The 25,293-nt window shown below is 39.1% G+C and overlaps 1 protein-coding gene across 2 annotated transcripts in view; it reads right to left on the bottom strand.

The window, feature by feature from the left end:
• The window catches only part of CERS3 (ceramide synthase 3), a 143,273-nt gene that overhangs the window by 64,058 nt on the left and 53,922 nt on the right, over positions 1–25,293 (bottom strand). For both annotated transcript variants that reach the window (XM_054450793.2, XM_054450794.2), the window contains exons 6-11: positions 19,063–19,181; positions 13,507–13,564; positions 12,955–13,005; positions 9,141–9,233; positions 5,982–6,110; positions 2,432–2,538 (exon numbers count right to left, since the gene is read on the bottom strand). In XM_054450793.2, coding sequence (XP_054306768.1) covers positions 2,432–2,538; positions 5,982–6,110; positions 9,141–9,233; positions 12,955–13,005; positions 13,507–13,564; positions 19,063–19,181 — 557 coding nt within the window. The remainder of the gene's footprint in view (positions 1–2,431; positions 2,539–5,981; positions 6,111–9,140; positions 9,234–12,954; positions 13,006–13,506; positions 13,565–19,062; positions 19,182–25,293) is intronic.

Genomic DNA, 25,293 nt, shown 5'->3' on the forward strand with positions numbered 1-25,293 from the left:
CTCTTTCTTTCTTTCTTTCTTTCTTTCTAGATGGAGTCTTGCTCTGTTGCCCAGGCTGGAGTGCAGTGGCACAATCTCGGCTCACGGCAACCTCCGTCTTCCAGGTTCAAGCACTTTTCCTGCCTCAGGCTCCCGAGTGGCTGGGATTATAGGCATGTGCCACCACACCCGGCTAATTTTTTTGTATTTTTAGTAGAGATGGGGTTTCACCATGTTGGGCAGGTTGGTCTCGAACTCCTGACCTCAGGTGATCCACCCGCCTCGGCCTCCCAAAGTACCGGGATATAGGCGTGAGCCACCACACCTAGCCTGATTTTCTATATATGACTTCAACCATGTGTTGAGGACTCTAGACACTATGTGACTGCCCAGCTGCCATATAACTGTAACCACACAAGAGACCCTAAGTGAAAATCACCCAGCCAAGGCCAATCAACTCCTAGAACCATGAGAAATAATAATAATAATCAATAAATGTTGTTGTCTTAAGACAGAGGTCTGCAAACTATGGCCTGTGGGTAAAATCCGGCCTGCAACCTGGGTGTATGTTGTCGTATAGCCCATGAGCTAAGTAAGTATGGCTTGGTACATTTTTAAAGGATTATAAAACAAAACAAAATGAAGAAAAACTTGCAGAAAAGATCATATGTGGCCCTCAAAGCCTAAACTATATATTCTCTGGCCTTTTAAAGAAAAAGTTTGCCCACTGCTGTCTTAAGCCACTAGACTTTCAGATGCTTTGTTATACAGCAACAGGCAATTGGAACGTGTAGTGCCTTTGGGACATGGAGAACTGAGGGGCAAATGCTGGATTGATAGTGTCATGAAAGTCACACTGAAAAGCTATGCCCAACTGTCATCAGCAAGTCAATATTATTCTATCAATAATTGCTATCATACTCTCTCTCTCTCTCTCTCTCTCTCTCTATATATATATATATATATATATATATATATATTTAAAGACAGGGTCTCACTATGTTGCCCAGGCTGATCTAGAACTCCTGGGCTTAAGTGACCCCCCCCAACCTCAGGCTCCTGAGTAGCTGGGACTATAGGCATGCACCACCATGCCCAGCCATTACTAAAATTTCACAAACACACTTGCTCAGTCAAAGTAAAAGTGATGGTAATGATTTATCAACGAAGGAAAATATCTGAGACATTTATCTTAGATTTGACTGAGTTGAACTTCAAATTCTGAGATACTCATTAATATGTTTAATTATAGTAGGTAGCATTTACTGATTCTTTACTGAGTACCAGACATTGTTCTAAACTATATAAACTAGTTAAACCTCATGCCAACCCTTATTTCCATTTTACATATGAGAAAACTGAGGCACAGAGAGGTGGTCTAACCTGTTCAAGATCACAAAGGTCATAAGTGTGGAGTCAGGATTTAAATCCAGGATGGACTCCTGCATGTAGCAACTTAACCACTACACTCTGTTGTTCCTCTCCAGAAAATGCCTAATACACATGGTCTAAAGAATGCAGCTGGCTTCCAGGAGAGGGCATTGACCTCTCTGGCTGGATTTCTCTGGATGCTAGCCAAGGGTGCTGTCTATACACTTAAGAATGAGGCCTGGAACTTGAGTCTCCATCCATTTCCCCTGGATCTAGGCTCTTCAACAGCACTAAGTCTTCTGTTTGGAGGATCCCAAGTTCCCAGACTAGCCCCAAATTATGGTTGGTTAAAAGCTGTTCCTTCCAAACCATCTAAGTCTTCCCCGCATGTTACTCTGGTTTCTGTCAATCAACACATGGAACATTATGCTTCCCAAGGAAATGATTGTCATGGGAGATGCAATATATGCTTTTCATTGCCAGTCTGTGGCTAAACTAAATCAACAGACTGATCGAGAGCCAATCATATCGAAAGGATACTCAAACCATTATTAGAACCAGTGGTCATAGAGAATGAAATAAACAAGTATCAGTTTTCCTTATCTGGGAAGTGGAAGTGATAATACCCATCCTTATGAGTTATTGTGTAGACTAGAGCCAAGATATGGGAAGGACCTAATCCAGTGTCTGGCATTCAAGTAATGGCTATAATTATTGTAACACAGAACATGCCTCTCTTTTAGAGAACTGATGATTGGACAGTGACTTTTCATTCAGTGACTGGAAAAGCTGTTAATCACAAAGAAAGGTCTACATTCATGAAACAAGACAGAGTAAGAGCTGCTGCTTGCCCGTCGGGTCACACATTTTCCATCTCCCATTGTAATAAGCCTTTTCCACACCATAGAGTGTTGTTTTAATTATTTATAAAAATGGCTCCATCACATTCTTTTCTCCAACTGCACTTGACACAAATAACTGGAGACCCACCTATGGAAAGGGCAATGCCCTGAGGGTAGCCATGTGCTGAGGCCACCTCTGCACACTGACCAAAGGCAGGGCACATCACCGGTCTACTCACCAGAAAGGAAAAACAATGAGGCGGCTGATGAAAAATATGGTGGAGAAGATGAAAAACAGGGTGTTACAGGTCTGCGTCCATCCAGCATAAGAAAACATCTTAGCAGACTGCAAAGAAAGAAAGAAACTGCAGATAAAGTGACAATAGCCTATATTTTTAAAGTTAAATTTATAAATGAAATGATATGAGGTCTGGAATTTGCTTCAAAACAATCTGGGTGGAAGGTAGGGGGTACAGGTGGGGCAATAGATAAAACAAGACTGGCCATATTGATAACTGCTAAAGCTGATGAGTCCATTATGTGATTTCCTTTATCTTGCCATATGTTTGACATTTTGAATAATGTAATGTTTTTTAAAAATATATTTAAATGCCTGTAATACCACTCATGTCTTTTGAAAATACTTTAAGTTAGCATAATCAATTTTAGCATGCACTTCATGTGGGCATTTATTTCATATCTCCATTTAACTGGGAGGAGAACTGGACTGAAGAAAGGCTGGGACAAGTGGGAAATCCTGAGCTGGGCTGGGAATGCTGCAGTCAAGGAGGCTACTTCAAGGAAGATGAGGGAAGAGGCAAAGTTGGGAGGCAGCTCTCGGGGTCCTGAACTGGTTGAAATAAAGTTTCAAGCATTTGATCTTTCCTAATTCTTTTATGCTAGTCTATACTGCTCATATTATCTGTGTTGAATAGAAAGAACTGTAGAAAGGGTTGCTGAGTGTGGTAGAACACAGTTAATTGATAAGCACTCTCTGGTGCATTATCTAGCAGTGTCCAGGGCTGAAGAGGGAAGTTTCTGGTGGGAATAGAAAGTGGGAGTCTGGGAGCAGGAGGTAGGAGGAGTTGCTGGGGCACAGATTACTCTTCTAGGGAATGTGGCTTAGACTTGGGCAGTTTCAGAACCAACTTCATCCCAGAGGCTCAGGGCCCTTCCAGAGCAAGAGAGGCAACACATTTACATTCCAGGAAGGGTTCACATGGCATCTTTCATATTTTGCCATACTACCAAGGGGTGAGAATATGGCCTGACTGTGGGGTTGGCAGAGGGCCCCCAGGGAACAGCTTCAGTTGCTGACATAGAGAGGTTGGTGTGCCCGGTGGGTGGGAGACGGGTGTGGAGAGAAAGGCCCAAATTCAGAGTGACTGTAACAGAGTGGGAAGCTGGTGGAAGGATCAGGGGCTAGCTGGGTGGGAAGCGAGGGATGTGCACAGGCATGTGAGAGGATCCCTGTGAGTCCATTTGTGAGGGTGAAGTAGCACACTTTTGGGCAAAACATACACAGAACATATTCTGGATTGTGTAATGATGAAACGGTAGACAGCAGCCCCTCTGCTTGCTAAGTATCAGTCAGGATATTGGGTCCTGGATCCAAACGTGACCATGTGGAAACTTAGAGGATCAGGAAGATGCATGAAGAAGGCAAAAAAGGTCACTCACGAGTGAGAATGGTAGATGTGAAGGCTGTTTTTTCTCCAAAAGAAAGAGCTAAGAAATGACCCCAGTGTCTTGAGAAATATGAAAGATGAATAGGCACCATCTCAAGGAAGCCAGGGGCAAAAGTTGTGCCATGTCTGGGTTCAATTAGAACTTGATTGTGAAAACAAACCCTAAAACACACTATTCAAGTAAGCCACGGGCTGTGCACCCTGGGAGAACATCACAAATAGGCCCCTGCCACCACTTAATATTTTGTCTACCACTAGCTGATGGGAGGTACCAGCCTTGCTCATTGAACCTCACATCAGATCATGACTTGTGGATCGAGAATGATTCTCAATCATTAGCAACATGAAGCTGTTCTTAAAGTTTGCCCATGAGGGAACCTCTAAGATTGGACAGTTCATTTTTCTTCTTCTTCTTCTTCTTTTTTAACCTAAGGACCTCAGAACGTTTTCAGGTAATAATGAGCTAAACTTCATCACATACCCCAACGGACAGATATGACTTCTCATGTTACAGCTGGGGCTAGAAAACAAAACAATAAGTGATTTGTCCAAGTCACTTAGGGAATCATGTCACATCAATGAAAGGGTGGGGAGGGTGGCAGGGCAACCCCGTGTTTATTCCCAGGGTGAACACCTAACTCCCCTTTAATAACACAATGAAGCTGTTTTTACATTGGACACACACCAAAGGCAATTGAATATGAGGGCTTAGAAGCGACAGAGTAGTATAAAATTCTTAAGTCAGGGCCCATGTGGTGTTAGTCTTCTGTCAGGATTACTGAGACACGACCAGAGAAGGAGGTAATCACACCAGCGAGGGCTGCATCCAGAGAGCACCATACAGAAAAAAACGGCACAATCCCTCTCCTGCTAAGTCATTTGTTGCCCTGAAGCACATATAATAATCTTGACCTTTAGAATGGGATTTACATGTCTAATTATGATTACATACAGGGTAAAAACAAAATTCTGTACACAGGGGATATTTTAACAGTGGCCAGTTGCTTTGAAATGGCTGCAAATGACTTCTGGTGACTTCTACACAGGCTTTGGTAAATTACAGTCCAGCCCATGGGCTAAAGCTGATCAGCCCTTAAGAATGATTTTCACATTTTTAAGAGGGTATTTTAAAAAGCAGAAAACAAAAAACAAAGAAGAATATGTGACAGCGATCATATGCAGCCCACAAAACTAAATTTACTATCTGGCCCTTTGCCAAGAAGTTTGCTAAACCCCAACCTAGAAGAATAAGATTCTATTAAATTTAATTTCTTCCATATCGACCTATATTCAATTGTTAGCCCTTCAAGAAGTAATCCCAAATATGAAATGGGTTAGCATCATTTCCCCTGGATTCATTATGAATGAGAATATTTAAATAAATAACTCAGCAGTTCTGGGAATTGTTGCTCTAAATACATCAAGAGATCTGGCAGAGAAGGGGACAATTCCATCACTGCCTGGGGTCAACAGGAATCAAAACAGAACAGAAACAGGTCCAGAAAACAATCCCAATGTGGCTTTGTTTCTTCTATTTTGTGTGGGGTGAGATTAGGAAGACTCTTGTTTTAATGTTGACGCCTTCAGAAAACATTCTAATCCCTCTTCCTCCCTTAGAAAATGAGGGTCTTAAAAAAATCATCTTACACTCCTTAAAGCAAGGGATTGGGCTGGGGGAGGGGAGGGTGGGGGAGCGTGAACATTCAATGGGTATTCAAGCATTGGCCTAAGTGAATAGACGGTGCCATCCAAATTTGGGAATCCTCAATGTCATAAATCCAAGTTTTCCTTTTAGAAGATTAGAGTCCATTCCTTCTTCAAATATCCCATCTTACTTCCTGAGTGAGCATGTACATGCAACTTTCAGGAGTGGAATCCCACAAATTAACATATCTCTAGTACCATGGAGAAGGATTGAAAGTTAAAACTAAGAGGTTTCATTTCTGTAATCTTGGAGGATCTGGGAATCTAGACATATTCTCAGAATTTGGGTGTTTTCAGGACAGAGAGCCCTGCTAAATTGCTCACAATTACTTCTGTGAGCAGTTACGGAAACCCAGGACATGGTATTGTCATTAGTTTTTTAATGGCAAACATTTACCTCCAGCCAAACGTCAGCCACATCGTGTACAATCATCACGAGGGTCCCACTGCGAATATAATTAGCACACCAAGAGAAGCTCATCAGACTAATAGCAGCCAGGTGGTGGATGATATGAGCTAGAAAATCCTATAAGATGAGGGAAAATGGAAGCCATTAAGCAAATGCATTTATTTCCCAATCACTGGAAGACATAACAATAATAATAATGAGACCAATAACTTACATCTGCATGTTTTGAAATTTATAAAATGCTTTTACTTTAATTCCTAAATACAATCCTTGTGAGGGAGCTAAGACAAGTATTATTCTTGTTGATGAAGTCATTTAACTTTCAGATACCATCCCGCACTGGATATATGTATACACACACGCTGCTCCCCAACACACAATAAATGCATACACACACAAGCATATTCCTGTGTACACCTACAGTTATTGTTTATCCCCTGCCTATTCCCCAAAAAGAAAAAAAAGATTGATATAATAAATCTACACAACCATTAAATAAGTTAGTGCATACGAAATAAGACAATCTAGCCTAAGGAAAGCTACTGTCACTGAGTATAATAAAGACTTAAAGGTTTTCTGCAAAGAAAATACACAAATGGCCAATTCACACATGAAAGCATGCTCAATCATTAGCCATTAGGAGAATACAAACCAAAATCACAATGAAATGTACTTCACACCCACTAGGATGGCTATAATAAAAAAGATGAACAATAACAAGTGTTGGCAAGGATGTGGAGAAACTGGAACTCTAATACAGTGCTGGTAGGAATGCAAAATGGTGTAGCTGCTTTGTTAAACAGTCTGACAGTTTCTCAAAAGATTAGACATAGAATTACCATATGGCCCAGTAATTCCACTCTTAGGTGGAATGAAAACATATGTTCATGCAAAAACTTGTGTATGAATCCACAGCATTACTCATAATAGCCAAATGGAGGAAACAACCCAAATGTCCATCAACTGATAAGAGGATGAATAAAATGCATCCATCTGTACAATGGACTATTACTTAGCAATAAAAAGTAATGATGTACTGATACATGCCATAACATGGATGAACCTGGAAACATTACAGTAAGTGAAACAAGGCAAACATAAAAGACCACATATTGTATAATTCCATTTATATAAAATATCCAGAAGAGGCACATCTATAGAGACAAAGGAGATTTATGGTTGCCAGGGGCTGGGGAGGTTCAGAGAAACGGGGAGTGACTGCTAAATGGTATAGAGTTTCTTCTTGGGATGACACAAATGTTCTAAAATTGACAGTGATGATGATTGCACAACTCTGAATATATGTTAAAAACTACTGAATGTATACTTTAAATGGTTTAACTGTATTATATGTGGATATCTCAATAAAGATGTTTAAAAAACTTAAAGATTTCAGCTTCCTCATAGCCAAAGTAAATACGATACCAATAATAGCTCAATTTATTGAGCACTTGCTGTATATCAGGAAGTTTCTTTTTTTTCTTTTTTTTGAGACAGAGTCTTGCTCTGTCACCAGGCTGGAGTGCAGTGGTGCGATCTTGGCTCACTGCAACCTCCACCTCTCAGGTTCAAGCGATTCTCCTGCCTCAGCCTCCCGAGTAGCTAGGACTACAAGCATGTGCCACCATACCCGGCTAATTTTTGTATTTTTAGAAGAGACAGGATTTCACCATGTTGGCCAGGATGGCCTCGATCTCTTGACCTCATAATCCACCTGCCTCAGCCTCCCAAAGTGCTGGGATCACAGGTGTGAGACTCTGTGCCCAGCCCAGGAAGTATTTTATACAGATTAACCTGTTTAATTCTCACAACAAACAGAGGAGATAGGAACTATTTTTAGCTTCATTTTATAGATGAGGAAATCAAGCTTACAGAGTTTAACCAACTAGCTCAAGATGTTAGTGTGTGGTGAAGCCAGGAATTCAAACCCAGGAGACCTGACTCCAGGGCCTGTGCTTTAGCCACCTCCCAATAGCTTTATGTTTCTGAAGATACATCTTTATAAGACATTTAACATATATTTATAGTTAATTTTTAAGAAGGTGTTCAATGCACCTGTAAATAAAAGGGAAGTCAACTACAGCAAAATCAAAGGTGGGTGAAATACATGATCAACCTACCTGTATATAAACACTTTCTAAAAAATGATTATTTTCAATTCTATCCCTTGAAAAAATGACTCAGCCAATTAAATTTTGATGTATTCCTAGCCTAAAGTTAGTATAGTTAATCTACAGCTATTATTGAGTTATATGGAAATGGAAATTATTTCTATCAGATATTTTCACAGTACATTCTTATACTTAGATTTCTCAAGTCTTAAGATGTCCAGTTGACTGCAATGTGTCTCTTATAATGGCCACCATCACTCAACACAAACATTTAATCAAGCTAAACTGGTTTATCTAATATTAAATGTCATTGTATTTACCATACAAATTTTGCTACAAACCAGCCTTTTACTTACGGTGTAGTTTATGAAGCATATGCCAAGAGAATTTATCATTTGATCTGAATTGCTTATATATACGACAAAATCTTACGATTGCATTCAGGATTTAACATGGTTTGCCGGATTAGTAATTAGGAATCAGTAACAACCAAACCATTCCTAAAATACCTCACTTTGTGACTTCAGAAGTGGCATTTAGCATGCCTGTGACTGAGTTTCCCTGCAAATAAAGCAAAGCTAATAATGCCCGAAGCAAGGTTTCCTCATAAATATATTTGATGAATTAATGGGAAAATGTTTTCAATGTCTTTGAAAATATCAAAGAGTTGTATATGAAGTGGTTTTGCAATCAACTAAAAGATGTGGCTGCAGAATTGATACTACGAACATATTTCTTCTTTGCACTGATGGACATTAAATTCCCAAGAAACAGACACATAAAGGAGATATTTTTTTCTTATTGAACAGAGGTGGAGCTTCAAAGTTAAAGTTTTTATAATGTTTCACTACAAATGTTTACCAAGGCACCAAAGAATGAGTATAATTAGCAATATTCTATGTACTATAAAGCACACAAAAGCAATGAACTGGACCCAAATACACAGAAAAATACAACTTAAAGATTAGAATTTGGGGCAAGGAGATGGGAATTTTTGAAGAAACTGATAAAGGAGCTTTGTAAATAAGACACTTACCTTTCTCTTGACATCAAAGCCAAGTCTAAATAACAGAGACCAATAAAAACTCATTTCTAAAATGTAGTACCAGTACTGGGATGGCAGCAGGGGCTGAGGAAAAGAAGAGTATTCATTACTTTAAATGCCATCATAGAAGCAACTCATTTTAATGCACTAAAACCTACTTTTATACCTATTTATATCCCACCAGATTCCATAAAATAACATTGATTTATATTTTAATTTATATTTCAACGAAGGAATTAAAGATAATATTTCAAGGCATTTTATTTCTAAAAGGGTAGACAAGGATTCCAAACCCAAGTTGAATGTTTTGTTTAAAAAACTAAATACGACTGCCACAGGTGTAAGTGCCTTCAGTTTATTCAGAGTCAAGTTTAAATTTTTTAAAAAATTAAAAATCTTTACTTAGGAACAATGGCAAGTCTTTTCTGCTGGTCCTACAATTTACTTTGATTAATGTTTCTTGAATATTACTCAAAATCTGATGTCTTAATCTCTTTTCTGGTGACAGGCTGGTGGTCAGAATTAGCCCATTCTAAAATGCGACAGTAATAAAATATGCATAATTGTTTAAGAACTCTAAAAATATCTTCTGAATAAAATAATAAAATTTTGATAGCTAGAATTTTCTTAACAATTTTATAGTGGGAGAGGTGGTGTTTATTTGAGCTAAGTTGAGACATTCTATTACTTGGTGTACCCAATGAATGTTGCCTTCTGATATCCAAGCCCTTGTGCAGTCTCCTCCAACACTGACTATGGACTTGATCCTGGTCTTTGGTCAAGGAGACATAAGTAAATGTGATGCAGCAGAGACTTTATAAGTACCATGTAAGAAACCTGAGCCATCCTGCTGAAGAGGCCACAAAGAAGAGAATCAAGGTGCTGATTGCCAACGCTATGAATGACGTCACCATAGACTTGAGCCATTCCCTAGCCAGCCTCCCAATTGTCTGAAAATGCATGAATGAACTCAGTTGACACCACATGGAGCAGAAACACTGCCTAGCTGAGCCTAGCCTAAATTGACAATCAAATCAAGAGAAAATAAATGGTTGTTGTTTGAAGGCACTAAGTTTTGGGGATGGTTTGTTATGTACCAACAGATAACTGATACACCTGAGAAGATATGAGTAAGTTGGAGACAGAAGATGATAGGCCTGGGGTTTGGTCTAGCTAATTCTTAGGTCCCTTATTGTCTAATTTTATTTAATTCTTTAATGCTGAGGCTAACGTATAACTAATTTTTTTGGTCAACTCTTCATCCTTGATAAGGCCATAAAAGAATGAGACAGAGTTTCTGCTTTCTTCTATGACAGGACTGTATGAGACTAATCCTCCTATTAAGAACAGCTTAAAAATCTGGATAAAGGACAAGAAAGAATGTCTGTTTGAAGACATCAGAGAGCAAGTAGGACTTCCAGAACCTGTGGAGTCAAGTTCCTAAAGAGGAGAAAAATGCACTAGAGGGAACCCTTTATTTCAAGTGAACCCTATTTCTCAAGAAGTACTGTAGGCCCTAAGAATAAATTCAAAGAAGACCATCCTATACATATCATACATTCTGCATATGCCAGTTTATAAACAGGATGGAGCCCAGAGACTAAGAAACAGCAGAAGTTGAGCAGTAGTGGCTGTAATATCAGAGTGCTAGGAAGCAAACTGGTGTTCAGGTTGACTATGGAAAAGGAGTCATGGTAAGCGCTGTAATATTTTATTTGAAATCATTGAAGAAGAATACCCTAGAATAAGGGTAAGTTGTGAATAGACTTGCCTTCACAAAGACGGAAGTCTACCTTGAATCAGCTCAATCAAGGATTAAAGGTGATCTGCCCCCATTCTAACACCTAACAGAAGTGAAAGTAAGTCCTCTGTGAAGGAAGATAATATCATCCTGACCATCTATACTTTTTTGTATACAATGTCTGTCATTTAATCAAAAGCTATCAAGCATAAGGAGACAGGAGCAAGAGAGAAAACAGATCCACAGGTGGTCAAGAGATGAGACTTATCAGACTTTGACTTTAAAATAACTTCAAAAATAGCTTAAAAAATAGCTTAAATTTCAGTAGAGAACTGGGATCCATTAAAAAATAAAATAAAAATTTGAGAATCAAAAAATATAATAACTGAAATTAAGAACTCAAAAGATGTGTTTAATAGTAGATTAGACATGGCTTAAGAAAAGTACCAGTGAACTGGACAATAGGAAAGTAGAAAATATCCAGAATAGTGAAGTGTCTGACATTTTACCCTAGTTGCAAGTTAACAAGTTAGTTTGCCACAAGTTCCATGAATGCTGGTAGAAGATAGTAGACACCTTTGTAGACAGCAGATAGTTTATGACTCACAGTAATAGCAGTATCCAGAGTATCAGTATTTGGGCCAATCCTTCCATCCCTAATCCCCACAAGGCTAAAGGTCAGATGATAACTGCACACATCGTGGGTTGTGTTATGAGAAGAACCCTGAGCTAGAGAACCTGACCTTTTATAATAGACAATAACTTGCCTACTCTCACCTCTAGAGGGAGACATTATCTCTATCTCCTATGGCTGTTTGCTATACAAACATCCTTGAAAAGATCATCTAAAACAAAAAGCAGTCATGCTTGAATTCTCAGCATGCAAGAGACTTGTGTAGAATTGTCTCTCAACAGACTGAAGCACAGAGAGGCAAGAGAATGGAAAATATTCTTTAAAGCAAAAGAGACATATGGGGCCTAGTGTAAAGGTCTAGTATATTAGCACATTTATAACTGGAATTTCAGAGGAGTCTGGAAAGAGAATGGAACAGAAGCAATGGCTAAGAATTTTCCAAAACTGACTAAAGACATCAAGTCACAGATTCAAGATGTTCTACAGACATTAAGCAGGATAATTTCAAAGATAAGCACATTTATGTATATCATAATAAAACTGAAAGACAAGACAAAATATTAAAATCAGCCAAAAAGAGAAAAAAGGTATTGTGTTCAAAGACGCAAAACTAAAAGTGACAGCTGAATTCTTTTAGAACTGATGAGATCTAGAAGACAATGAAATAACATCATTTAAAGTGAAGGAAAATTACTGCTAATCTAGAATTCTATACCCAGCAAAAATATCCTTTAAAAGTCAAAGGCAATATAACATTTTTCTGACAAACAAAATCTGGCATACCCACCATTAAAAAAAATAGCAAAGGTACTCCTTCAGCTAGGAGGATAATAATCCCAGATGGAAACATGGAAATATAGGAAGCAAGGAATAGCACAAAAAGGGTAACATGACAGATTTACAAAACAATAATAGCAATGACTTCTAAGGTTTTAAATATTTGAAGGAGGAGGGTGCATGGTGTATTCTAATTACCTTTCAGTGAGTGGAAAGAGGTAAGAACACCGATTTGTATCAGACTGTAATAAGTCAAGGACATATACAGTAATGTCCAAGATAATTACTAGAAGAACAAAAGTATGTGTAACTGAAAAGTCAATATAAGGGATGAAAAAGAATAGTATTTTTTTAAATTACTTGACCATAGAAAAGCAAGAAGGGAGTACAAAAGAAAATGCATCAGGTGGTATAAGTAAAAAATAAATAGTAAGATGGTAGATTTAAACCCAAATATGTAATTACATTAACTGTAAACAAACTAAAGGAATGAGACAAATGAGGGTCAATAAGGATGAGGAAGCTCAAGTAGAAAAAGTACCAGGGATGACATAGTGAACAAAGAGTAGCAGGGGACCAAGACCTAACTAAGGAGATAATTTGAGGGATCTTAGTGTTGAAGTAAGGGGAGGAATATGTTAGAGGGGACTTACCTGTTTGGGATAGCCATTCCAAACCTCCCATAGGTCATATAACCAAGGTTTCTGAAAGAAGAAAAAAAAAAAGAGCCAACAGATGAGAAATAAATTTGTCGGTGTCAAAGGTCAATTTTGGCAGAAAATCTAAGCTTTTCCTTATGTCATTTACAGCAGGCAAAGATGCACAGGAAATTGCCCTTTACCATATTCTTTTGCTTCTATTGCACATATTTCTCCCTCTGTAGAGTATTTCTTACATATTCCTATATAACATCTCTGTGAAATTCACTACTAGTGAATCTAAGATAAGTAAATAGTGCTGTGTCATAGAGGAAATGGTTTCAAACAAGTAACTGTATGAACCAAATTATTTCTAAACCAATTATATTGTTGCTTCTGTAGCAATAAAAAATATCTGTAGCAATATTTGAGACAAATCTTGAATCTTGAGAGAAATCTCTAAAACTGGTTATCTTATTGAAAGTACTATACCCTAAAGGAATTCACAGACAAGAATTTCAAAAATTAAAGATAAATTCCAATCAAAGATATAAAAAGATAACTTACATCATAAAGAAATGCAATTCCAGCAACAGTGATCATTAAATAAAATGCAAATCTCCAGCTGCAAAAAGAAAGAAAAATCTTTACTCCCTTGTAAAGGTAACTGAGATTTGAGGAGAAAATGATTAGGTATGGCAGAGTTTACAAAGAACACACATTCTGGAGTCAGACAAATCAAAGTTTCTATCCTGGCTCTGCCCCACTTATTAGATGGCTACAACCTTAGGTAAATCATCTAACCTCAGAAGGCCTGACTTTCTTACCTGTAAAATGAGAACAAGAACACTACCTCAAAATGTGAAAAGAACTGAAAACCTGTGATAACAGGTCTAGCATAAAGTAAGCAACAATAAATGGCAGCCATTATTCTGATTATAATGGCTTGCCCAGTACCAGGCACACAATAAACAGTAGATTGATATTAGTATTATCAGGAAGGAACCTAATAAGTCTAATTATTTCTCTTATCCCCATTTAATTCCCAGTTAAAAGGTTTTTATGTGGCCAGACTTTACTTTTTTCTCCTAAAAGCAGGTTTTGAAAGACAAGATTTTCCTCATGTATGGAGAAAGACCTGTACACTAAGAGACTGGAAAGACACATCAAAAAATTGTAACGAATGGATATTATTTAGATCCTGATTCAAATCAAGAAACTGTAAAGAAAATTATGAGACAATCAGGGAAATCTAAACACTGAATATTTGCTATTATTAAGTAAAAATCTTTTATTAAATAAAAAATCATAAGATACTGATGTTGCAATTATGCTGAAAACAAAGAGTTCTTATCTTTTGGAGATACATGCTAAAATACTTACAGATGAAATAACAGTGTCTGATATTTGCTTCCAAACCTATATGTGGTAGTGGGGAGGTGTAGTGGGGATAGAGAGGACATAGTATTGGCCTTGAGTTGATCAACTAAAGCTGGTGATGGGTAATAACACAGTTAATTCATTATGCAGTCTTTCTACTTTAAATATATGCTTGCAATGTCTCAAATAAAAAGTTCTTTTAAACTATGTCTATTTTATCTAGTGATTGCTGGAGAAATAATAATATTAAAATAAGATGTTTTCTTATCTTTGTGTAAGGCCTTACAGTGCTTTCCTTGACACACCTGTAAGATAGGTAGGACATAGGAACGTAGATAAATACCCATTTTGTAAATGTAAAATCAGACTCAGAAAAATGAAGCCATCTCCCCAGCTCATGCAGCTAAGAAGGAGGAAAGCTGCAACCTGAAGTGCAGGTCTTTGGACTCTGCTTCGAGGAGAGTTTCCTGAACATTATCCTTTCCTCTAAGCTAGACAACAGTCTTTCTTCATGGCTTGTTTTGGTAGGAGAAAAAAGTAGGGTTCAATACTCAAAAAGTTGAACCATAAAAATATCCAAAAGACATTTTACAAAATGAAAGTTGAAACTTTACTGCACTCATTTTATTGGCTGAGAGCATTTCCTTGGCTCCCTGGATTATCTTGTCCAAACAAAACCCACAAAATATAGGAGACGATAAGGCCAGCCAACCCACAAATGAAGCCAAAAGTGTGGGTGCTCTCCTTGTGTTTATTTCCCAAGCATTTATTGATTTCTCAACTCCATCAGGCACGGTGCTAAGCATACATGCGCTATCACATTTTTGTTTTCACAAGATTATGAAGCCCATGCTATAATTAGTCCCTTCTTACAGACTGTTGCTAACAGCCAATATCCTAAAGGAAATCGAAGCTAAGAAAGATCACAAAACTTACCGAAGTTTGAGGAGTAATACTCAGGTCCAAGAGTACAGCCAAGTCTCACATGTTTCTGGACAAATCCTACTCAGAGAAGCCCTAAACCAGGGATTCTCAAAGTGTGTGCCAGAGAACCCTGAGGTCAGAATATTTTCATAATAATACTAACACATTATTTGCTTTTTTTCCTCTCATTCTCTCACAAGCGAGGTCATGTGACATGTGATCACAGTACTGCTCTGAATGAAATTGCACTGATGAAACGCGCACTTGTGTAGTCTCCTGTTTTATAAATATCTCAGTTTTCACTTCGAATACAGTAAATACCAATAGGTATAACACACACAAATGTTCTTTGGGATTTTCAAGAGTTTTTAAGAGACCAAGGGGTCTTGACACCGAAAAGTTTGAGAATTGCTGCACTTCACTGAAAAGATGAATGATAATGTCCTTGTCAATGTCATTTCACTAGTTTCACCTAAGAGTAAAACTTCTTTTATGTTTTTCCAGGAAAGAATGAGATAAACATAAACGTGGGAGGAGAGAAAACCCACTGAAAAACCATTCAGAAACGAATTGGTTGGGTAACGACGGTGATGGTGAAAGGAAGGACTGCAGGGTGCAGCCAGGACACCCTGCATGGACAGAGTGGTGAGAGACACTGCCAGGGCCAGATGAGAGGCCTGTGGTGGGGACGCTGCATAGAGTGGGCTGTGGACTGCACGGATCAGATGAGGGTAAGGCCACATCCGCCCAGCCGGGGAGAGCCCTTTCTCCCACACTGAGGAGTTCTCCTACCTGGATACCTAAGGACTTGGTGTTCCTTCTTATTGCTAGGTGGAAATCTGTATTTTAAAATGAAAAAGTGGTCAGCTAATGTGGAATTTGATTTTTTTTTAAAAAGGACCCATTATGTATTAAAATCCCGAATATGCTGTGGAATAGGACACAAGGTTCACCATGAAAGAAAGTAACCAAGGAACAAATACACTGAACTCAACGTGCCTGGGGGCTCATCAATCTGGATGTTACAAAGGAATTTTTGCCTGTCGGAAAGTAATTTTAGGAGCTGGTGTTAAGAAATAAGTGCCCAGAGATTTTCAAACGGCTTGAGGTTAGGTAATTCATGCTATGATTTCTGTAGCACATCCCACAGCTGATTTTTAAAAAGCAGAGTCCCTGTACAATTAAACAGCATGGCACTAGGTTTAGTCTGTTTATCTAGTCCATAATAACTTTTAAATTAGAATAAACATGTGACATTGCTAAAGAATAAGATAAGGCTTAAATTTTATTCATGGGCCCACTTACTGTGTCCTGACTATATTGCATAATTTCCTGCTTTGTGTCTTTGCTTTACTTGAAAATACTGCCTCACACCTGCTTTCTTTTCTTTTGGCAATCTGACCCATTCTTCAAGGTCCAACCTATGTCTTCCCTTCTCTAGAAAGCCTTTCTTTAACTTCTCCAGCCATGCTGATGCCATCACGTCTAAATTCCCACAACACATCTAAACATGATGTTGTATCTGCTGGTGTACACTCCCACGTGCCACTGGGGTGGCATGACAATAGATGTGATGGTTTTATGTGTGATAATCTGGCCTCCCTAATTCGCTGTTTAAGGCCGGTAACCATGACTCACGTTACTCCCCTTTTAAAATCTAGAACACCACAAATTCTAGGACAGTGCTATGCACAGAAAAGATACTAACCTGTACCTCTGCATTGCCTGACTGATTGATAAGGGTAACTCAAAATTCCCTTCTCCAGCCTGAACTCTGGAAGAATTTTAGTAGGCTTACTGACATGGCCAGATGCCCAAATACTACTCAATTTAAGGATTCTCTGCTTGCTGGGAGGTAAGCATTAGGTGCCAAGGGCAGTATGATAGAATAAGAAATAGTATCAGAATAGGAGTCAGAAGATCTGAATGCAACAGCCATTCAAACACCTAAGAGACCCTTAAACTAGTTGGATGTGCAGTTTCTCATTGAAACAGGATAGCCCCAACTTCCCTGACTGTTTCACATCATTGGCAGAAGGATCAATTATTATTATTATTATTATTATTTTTTTTTTTTTTTGAGACAGAGTCTCGCTCTGTCGCCCAGGCTGGAGTGCAGTGGTGCCATCTCGGCTCATTGCAAGCTCCGCCTCCTGGGTTCACACCATTCTCCTGCCTCAGCCTCCCGAATAGCTGGGACTACAGGCGCCTGCCACCACGCCCGGCTAATTTTTTGTATTTTTAGTAGAGACGGGGTCTCACCATGGTCTTGATCTCCTGACCTCGTGATCCACCCGCCTCGGCCTCCCAAAGTGCTGGGATTCCAGGCGTGAGCCACCGCACCCAGACGGATCAAACAATTATAACCCGTAAGGCACTATAATGTATTAAAAAAATGCCAGAGAATTTTATTAAAATATGATTCAGTTCAGAGGTGGAGAATTAGTCCCTGCTTGGGGTCTTTATTTAAGAATCATCTGTTAGCAAGAATGAATGAATGAGAGCAAGAAAAAGGAGGATAGAAGGTAAGATCAGCTCCATTTTGGACTGTTTTGTGCTGATGGTTAGAGAGGTATACTTGTGCCAAGCTGACCTCAGCAGCAACTCTATATTACATTTACCAAACTTTCAAGACCTAAAAACCAGACAGATGCTGGTTAGAAAACAAACAAGGTCATACCCTCAAGCTGCTGTGAGAAAGGCAACGGAAGCCTGTGGTGAGAAGTGAGTGTTTAGAGACATCCTGAAGAATGGGTCTATCTCTCTAAACATCACCCAGTTTCACAGCTAGATTATAAGACAGGGAACATATAGATGGATTAAAGGAAGTTATTAAAGTTTAGCCTTCTGCAGCCTCTGTTTGCTTATTTGAGAGTCTTACATCAGCTCCCTTATTCATTTCACCTTCAAAACAAAAATATCTGGTGGAAGTCACTAGGCAATGTGAGGGAGGGCCTTAAGAATCAGGCAGGAAGAGGGAGCACTGCTGGTGCATACAATGTGGCATTGAACACAACCCAACTCAGACACATTCGTCTGGATACAAAGAAGGGGAAACAAAGTGAGAGCAATGACCTGGCTCACCATTTTTTGCACAAGTGTCAGTTTCTGCCACAAAAGAGTGACCTAAAGTACTACGATATCCTATAGGAGGGGAAAAAAGAAGCAGAACTCAAATGAAACTAAAAATAAATCCAATGCAATCTCCCTGCCCTCAGAATGGAGTCAAAGTAGCCAGCTCTGGTAAAACCCCACTTGATGTCCCAGCCCACCCTGATCCCAAGCCTCCTGGGAAACCAAGAGGATGGGCTGTGCACCCTACAGGAGGGCTGGGGTCATGAGCCATGCCACACAGAGAGGCCTTCTCAGTGTTCTGAGAGGGAACACACGTCCTTGCAGACGTTCTCTGCTCTTACAATTATGGTGGTTGGACACAGGTGATAAAGTCTGGTGACCTAGGGCCAACCCTGACCCTAAGAAAAGAGAAACACCAGTTAAGACATTTTTATGATTTTTCTGGGTTTCAGGCTGAGTACATAACGTCTCCTGTTCATCTTACAGAGTTCATAGTGTGGGAGTCTGTTTGAACCTATTCTGGTTCGGGAGGCCCGATAAATAGAGTTCAGAGCTTACTTGATTTATAAAGGAGTAGAGGAAGCAGAGAAGGCAAATATGTGAGGAGCCTAAAACACCACATCGGTGGGTGACAGAGCTGGGTCTGAATCCTCCCTCTGCTGCCCCGGCAGTATTCTCTCTGCAAGGACCACTCTGCTCCAGATAGGACGGCAGCATTCCTAAAGCTCAGCCCATCCTCCTTACCAAGCTTCTTGGAATTTCTTCAGCCTGGAAGGCCTCTCTTGATTCCGCCGACTCCTAAACCATCTTTCCACCTGGCGCTCCGTCAAGTTACACTTCTTTGCCAGTCCATAAATATCAGTCTGAAAAGGGATGAAACGAATAAATGAGTGATAAAGAACAGAGTCAGACTGGCAGGCAGACAAGAGACGGAGATTGAGTTACAAGAGCTTCGGTACTGGGGATGAGAGAAATTCTGTCATGAGACCTGGAGCCAGGGAATTTACCTCTTTTGCTTATGGAATCACACATATGCACACATACCAAAAAACAAAATGTTACTATCCCAGCTCTCTAAGTTACTGAGAAAGATCAATTCTCCATAAGTTGGCAGCAACCCAGCATTCAAGTTGCATGTGTGAGCTCACTTGTTCAGCTAAAATGTGCTTAGGACTTCCTAGGCGCCAGGTAGAGTAGCATAGTTTAAATCAAATCCAATAAAATCCAGTCTCCTCATTTTTCCTATGGGGAACTGAAGCCCCAAGAAGTTTAGTGACTTGTCCAAAACCTAAAATTAGTAGCAAAGTGTGGACGAGAACTTAGGCTAGTGCATTTTGTTATTTCACATAATGTTTCTGACAGCTCCAGAAGATAATGCAGGAAAAACTCAAACCAGTGTTAGCCATCCACTTTTACGTTTAATTATATAGAGAGCTTATTTCAAACTAATCCAAAATAATTTCAATAACAAAAATAACAATTGCAAAAATGATGATGATGATTGCTTCTCTTTTGGGAAGCAGAAGTTGTAGGCTGTGATTTAAAATTGGAAACAATATGAATGATAGATCTGCTCAAATGTTACCAATTCAAAGGTCTACCCAAGCCAGACAAGAAACATAAATGACCAAATGAACCAGGTCTGTTTCACAGTGGGATTTTAAGACGGCAAGTTTTGTACTTTAAACCTATGGTAACCTTCTCCACGTCCACAAAGAAATATGCTCATAAAAAATGCCAGCCCTCTTGATTTTTTATTTCCCAAGTAAGAATAAGAAATATTTCTGGCTGGGTGTGGTGGCTCACGCCTGTAATCCCAGCACTTCGGGAGGCCGAGAAGGCGGTCAGGAGTTAGAGATCTGCCTGGCCAATATGGTGAAACCCCATCTCTACTAAAAATACAAAAATTAGCTGGGCGTGGTGGTGGGCTCCTGTAATCCCAGCTACTCAGGAGGCTGAGGCAGGAGACTTGCTGGAACCCTGGGGGCGGAGGTTGCAGTGAACCAAGATTGTGACACTGTACTCCAGCCTGGGCAACAGAGCAGGACTCCATCTCTAAATAAATAAATAAATAAATAAATAAATAAATAAATAAATAAATAAATAAAATTTCCATTTCCTCTTAATTCTATTTTGTGAAAAATAAAATGGCATAAAACTGACCCTCAGCTTCAGTGCTGAGGAAAGAAGTGGGAGCTGTATGGATACAGCAGGCAGAGAAGCACATATCATGTCCCAAAAGGCCAGGTATGACCAAGATCTGGCTGACGCTTCCAGAGAAAATGTGCAGACCCAGGATTTTGTTGAGAAATCACTAGGTTTTTAAAAATGTTGACCAACCCCTCAAAGTAAATTTAAATCAATTGTGGATGAATATTGTGAGGGCCAAATAAAGCCTGCCTGTGGGCCAGATGGCTGAATACCCAAAAGTCTGTGACCAGCCAGATAGCTTCTGCTAGATTATCTTATATGTTCTCTTGCAGGAAGGAAAGAACACTGCAGTGTCAAAGCAATCGGATATGGTAGGAAGGGCAGGAAGCTGAAAACAGAAGATCCAGTTCTGCTACCTCCTAGCTATGTAGGCGTAAGCACCGCACTTTGACCCCCATGGAAAATGGGATATTAAGAGAATGTTTGCTACCCATCTCCAAGGGATGATTTGAGGACCAAGGGATTGGAATGTGCTAATGAAACTATTAAGTGCTGTGTCAGTGCTAGAGATTTTTATGACCAAACACAGAAAGGAAACCATGGACTACAAATCATTTAAGAAAAAAGTATTCCTTTACTTTTAACATAATTTGTAAACATGAACAGACCCCCAACATGGAGAATACAATTCAAATTCTGTTGGTTGGTGCACAGAAGGACATATTCTGACATGCTGCTGCACTATACTCTGTGTGCTCAGACTGAAGGGGCTCTGGGCCTAGCTTTCCTATTTCAAGTGTTTTAGTCATTCATTCATTTGAAAGGATTTAAAGAGTCTCTAAGCACTGGTGCCAGGCACCATCTAGGTGTGGGATATTCAGTAGTGAGCAAAACAAACTAAAGTCCTTGTCTTTATTCTGGAATGTTCTCAGATCTTAGACCAACTCAATTTTATTATCCCATGACTTCTACAAATAATTGCCCAATGAGTTATTAATAAACATATAGAAGACAGTAACTGTTTATGATTCGAAGCTTTTTTTTTTCTATTTTGGAGTGCAGAAGAATCTAGTTGGAAATCAATCTTGTCAATACTGGCCTCATGCACTATATTATTGAGGGAGAAAACTCCTTGCAAACAAAAGTGTCTAAAAGTGTTTTCTTGAATTAATGTGTGAAACATGAAGCATTTATTGACCATCTGTAATGATCAGAAAATAGTGCAAGATGTCATGGGAACAAAAACAAGCATGACTAAGAAACGACAATTCCCTTGAGTCAGGAAGACATGCTTAAACACGCTCCTGTGGAAGTCAGTGCATGACGGGCGCAAAGTTAATGGTACAAATAATAACAGCTGACCTTTACTATGTGCCAGGCACTATTCTAAGCACTTTATATGTATTAACTCAATTTGATCCTCACAAGAGCCCTGTGAGATAAGCAATATAATTATGCTCAATTCACAGAAGAGGAAACTGAGGCATGGGAAGTTTAATCTGTCCATCTCCACACAGAAAGTCTGTGACAGAGCCAGGCTCTAAACCCACATGGTCTGTCCTCACAATTTGTATTTTAGCCTCTACACTACCTATTGCTGTGAACATTCAGAAGTGGGTTGGAACATGCAGGAAAGGTCTCTCTCAGGCACAGCCTCAAGGAGAGGTCGAATGGCCTAAAGGAGGAGTGCTGAATGGGGCCAAGAGACCTGGCCTCTGGACTGAAAAGGGAACCCTCTGTGCCAGTGGAGGAGTCACCCTACCTCTTTGGCTCTCACATGTCTCCCCTGTACAATAAATAGCACTAGAAGAGGTTTTTGCTCTAAAAATGTTTGAATCTATGAATGACTCAAGCTAGCACACTGGAATACCTTTATTGAGTGTAGTAACTGGCTTGAGTTCAGTCTCACAGTGCCACGTTTTCTTCAGATCTCTTCCAGAACTTACTTGTTCTGCATCAGTTCATATATATATAATTATTTTTTATTTTGCTAAGGGAAAGGGCTAGATAATAAGTTCCACTGTTACTACATGTTACCTATAGCACTATAATTGATCTGTTGGTCAGAGTTGTTGGTCTTACCACAAACATCTGGAAGTTGTTCTTGATACGCACACATACACATGTATCACACACACCTGCGTAGATACAATCATAAGAGAACTGTGCAATATCACAGAGCAAAACTCTCACTGGAGGCTCATGTGTATAGTGTTTTAGGCCTCATCAATACCATGTTATGCCCTTCTGTGCTAACTAGCCCACAGTCGATGTCATATGCATGGAAGTGTTTTGTTTTCCTGGTGCAGTCTATAGCTGCTGAAGAAGCACCCTTGGGTCTGTGTACTCAATTGTTTCAATCAAGTCAGGTGTTATCTACAAATATTACCAATGCAATATTCTACTGTTTAGGTTTTGAATACTTTTTTTTAGTGGTAATACCCTAATCTTGAATCAGTACAAAACTGTTTTTCATCCACCCAGCAACTTGTCTTATTACCTCAGCCATAATTAAGCAAAGTGCTATCTGTATGACACTGGCCAGGTTAATGTGGTAGGTATGGTGAGACGAGTTTGTTTCTGTATCTGCAACTGCTATTAAGTCATGAACTCTGTCCTCCTGTATTACATTCTATCTTCCTAAGTCCTAGTGCTTTTAAGCTATGGACATTTTACTGGCCAAATTATTGTTATCTTGATATACTACACAAATATTGCCTCAGTTTTTTAATCTCAGAGCAATATAATTTAGGAATCTTATATTCCTTCACCTTTTTGGTTCAATAGATGAAGCTAACACTTTGGGGGTGATATATAACTTTTTTTTTTTTTTTTTTTTTTAGATGGAGTCTCACTCTGTCACCAGGCTGGAGTGCGGTGGCGCAATCTCGGCTCACTGCAACCTCCAACTCCCTGGTTCAAGCAATCCTCCTGCCTCAGCCTCCCAAGTAGCTGGGATTACAGGCACTCATCACCACACCCAGCTAATTTTTGTATTTTTAGTAGAGACAGGGTTTCACCATGTTGGCCAGGATGGTCTCGATCTCCAGACCTCGTGATCCGCCCACCTCGGCCTCCCAAAGTGCTGGGATTACAGGCATAAGCCACTGCACCCGGCCACTTTCTTTTCCTTCTTACTGGATGCAAATGTCAAAATTCTGTCTCTATTAAACCATACCGTAATGTCAGTCGAGTTAGAACAATTACTATAAACACAGCACCAGTCTTTAAAATATATTTTTAACATTCCATTTACAGATAAAGAACTCACTGCAGCATGGTGGAAAGGTTACTGAGTGGAAGTATGGGCCGGGTTCTAGCTTTTGATTCAGCCACAGATTAGCAGCACTACCACTCATTTCCCTTTGGCTGGGCCTTAAGTTTCCTCATCTTAATCATGAAAAAGAAAGACTACCACCCTATAAACCTTTTCAGCTATCCTTAGTTTTCCTTTGTCACATGGCCATTTTTTCTCCATAGCAGAGAAGCTTGGTAAGGACCAAATTTTCTAGATAATTTAAAATATCCTGAAAAGCTGACTAGAAGCTCTTAGCAATAGCAAGGATAGCAACGAATTGGTATTATAGCACTGTTCTTCCCATTTTATACAAAATATTACTAAAGTTAGTTGTTCCCAAACAAAGAAGGATAATAAAGGACCCAGAAAGAGCCCTATTTTTTTTTAAACACAGCTAAATAATTTCCCATTTGAAACATATAAAGGGATGCTTAGGTATTATTATCACCAGTGGTAACAAAAGGATTTAGATGAAAGATGGCAGTCATTTAAAGCACATGGGAATAAAAAACATATAAAGATGGCTTGTCAGACTATCCCTAGGTTACAAAAGCAGTCAAATACAGGAGCTGAGGGCAAAACAAGTTAGAGCCAGCTCTCACTTGCTACGAGCAATTCTGGACACCATATCTCACGCGAGGTGGTCAAACCTCAATGTGCTTTCATGTGCAGAGAAACCACGAGGAACAAATTAGAGCAATTGTCATAGTAGAGGCAACTTAATTCAGGAAATAAAGTTCAGGACCCTCAAAAATCTATTTATCCTAGAACTGTGTTAGCATATGTACTTGATTTTTTAAATTACTGGGGATAGCTGTTTGTATTCATCATAGAGGTTGTATCACTTTTGGAGAAGTTTTGTTTCATCTGTCATTTTAACTGTGGAAATATAACAAAACTGGAGTGAACACCAGAATTACTTAGACATTATTTCTTTAACTATTAGATTAAAAACTTTTTCTTTTTCTGAATGTATTTAAGTGTGCAGCGTACTACAACATAAATGAAGGAAACTTTCTATTGTGAAGAGAACTGTGACTCTTAGAAATTCTCTCTCGAGAGTAGTCAGCGGCACAGCATATTTCTGAGTATGTTGAGGCTTTCAATAAAATAACAGTCCTACTCATGAAAGCGACCCCAGTGAACATTTTCATAATGTGTGTAATGTATTTTGATGATGCCACCATCATCAAAATTGTCAGATATGGGCTTCTCTGCCCTAACAATTATATTTCTTCATCTGTATACTTTGTATATATTCGACCATTAAAAATTAAATGTTGACCTTTATGCCCAAATTATGGCACTGATCATTAGTGCTCTACACTATAGTTAAATGCAATAGTTCAACTGTTAACATTTGTTATTTTATATTATCATATGTATCATACTTGGGATGTTCTAAACCTGTCAACAGAACAAAGAAATAATAAGTCCAAGTGAATCCAAATCATTTCCTGGTCAACTAGAATAGATTTCTTGCACACACAAGGTAAGCTATAGATAACTGAACCATTAAGAAAGAA

This window comes from Pongo pygmaeus, chromosome 16 (genome assembly GCF_028885625.2).
Source record: "Pongo pygmaeus isolate AG05252 chromosome 16, NHGRI_mPonPyg2-v2.0_pri, whole genome shotgun sequence".
Lineage (NCBI taxonomy): Eukaryota > Metazoa > Chordata > Mammalia > Primates > Hominidae > Pongo > Pongo pygmaeus.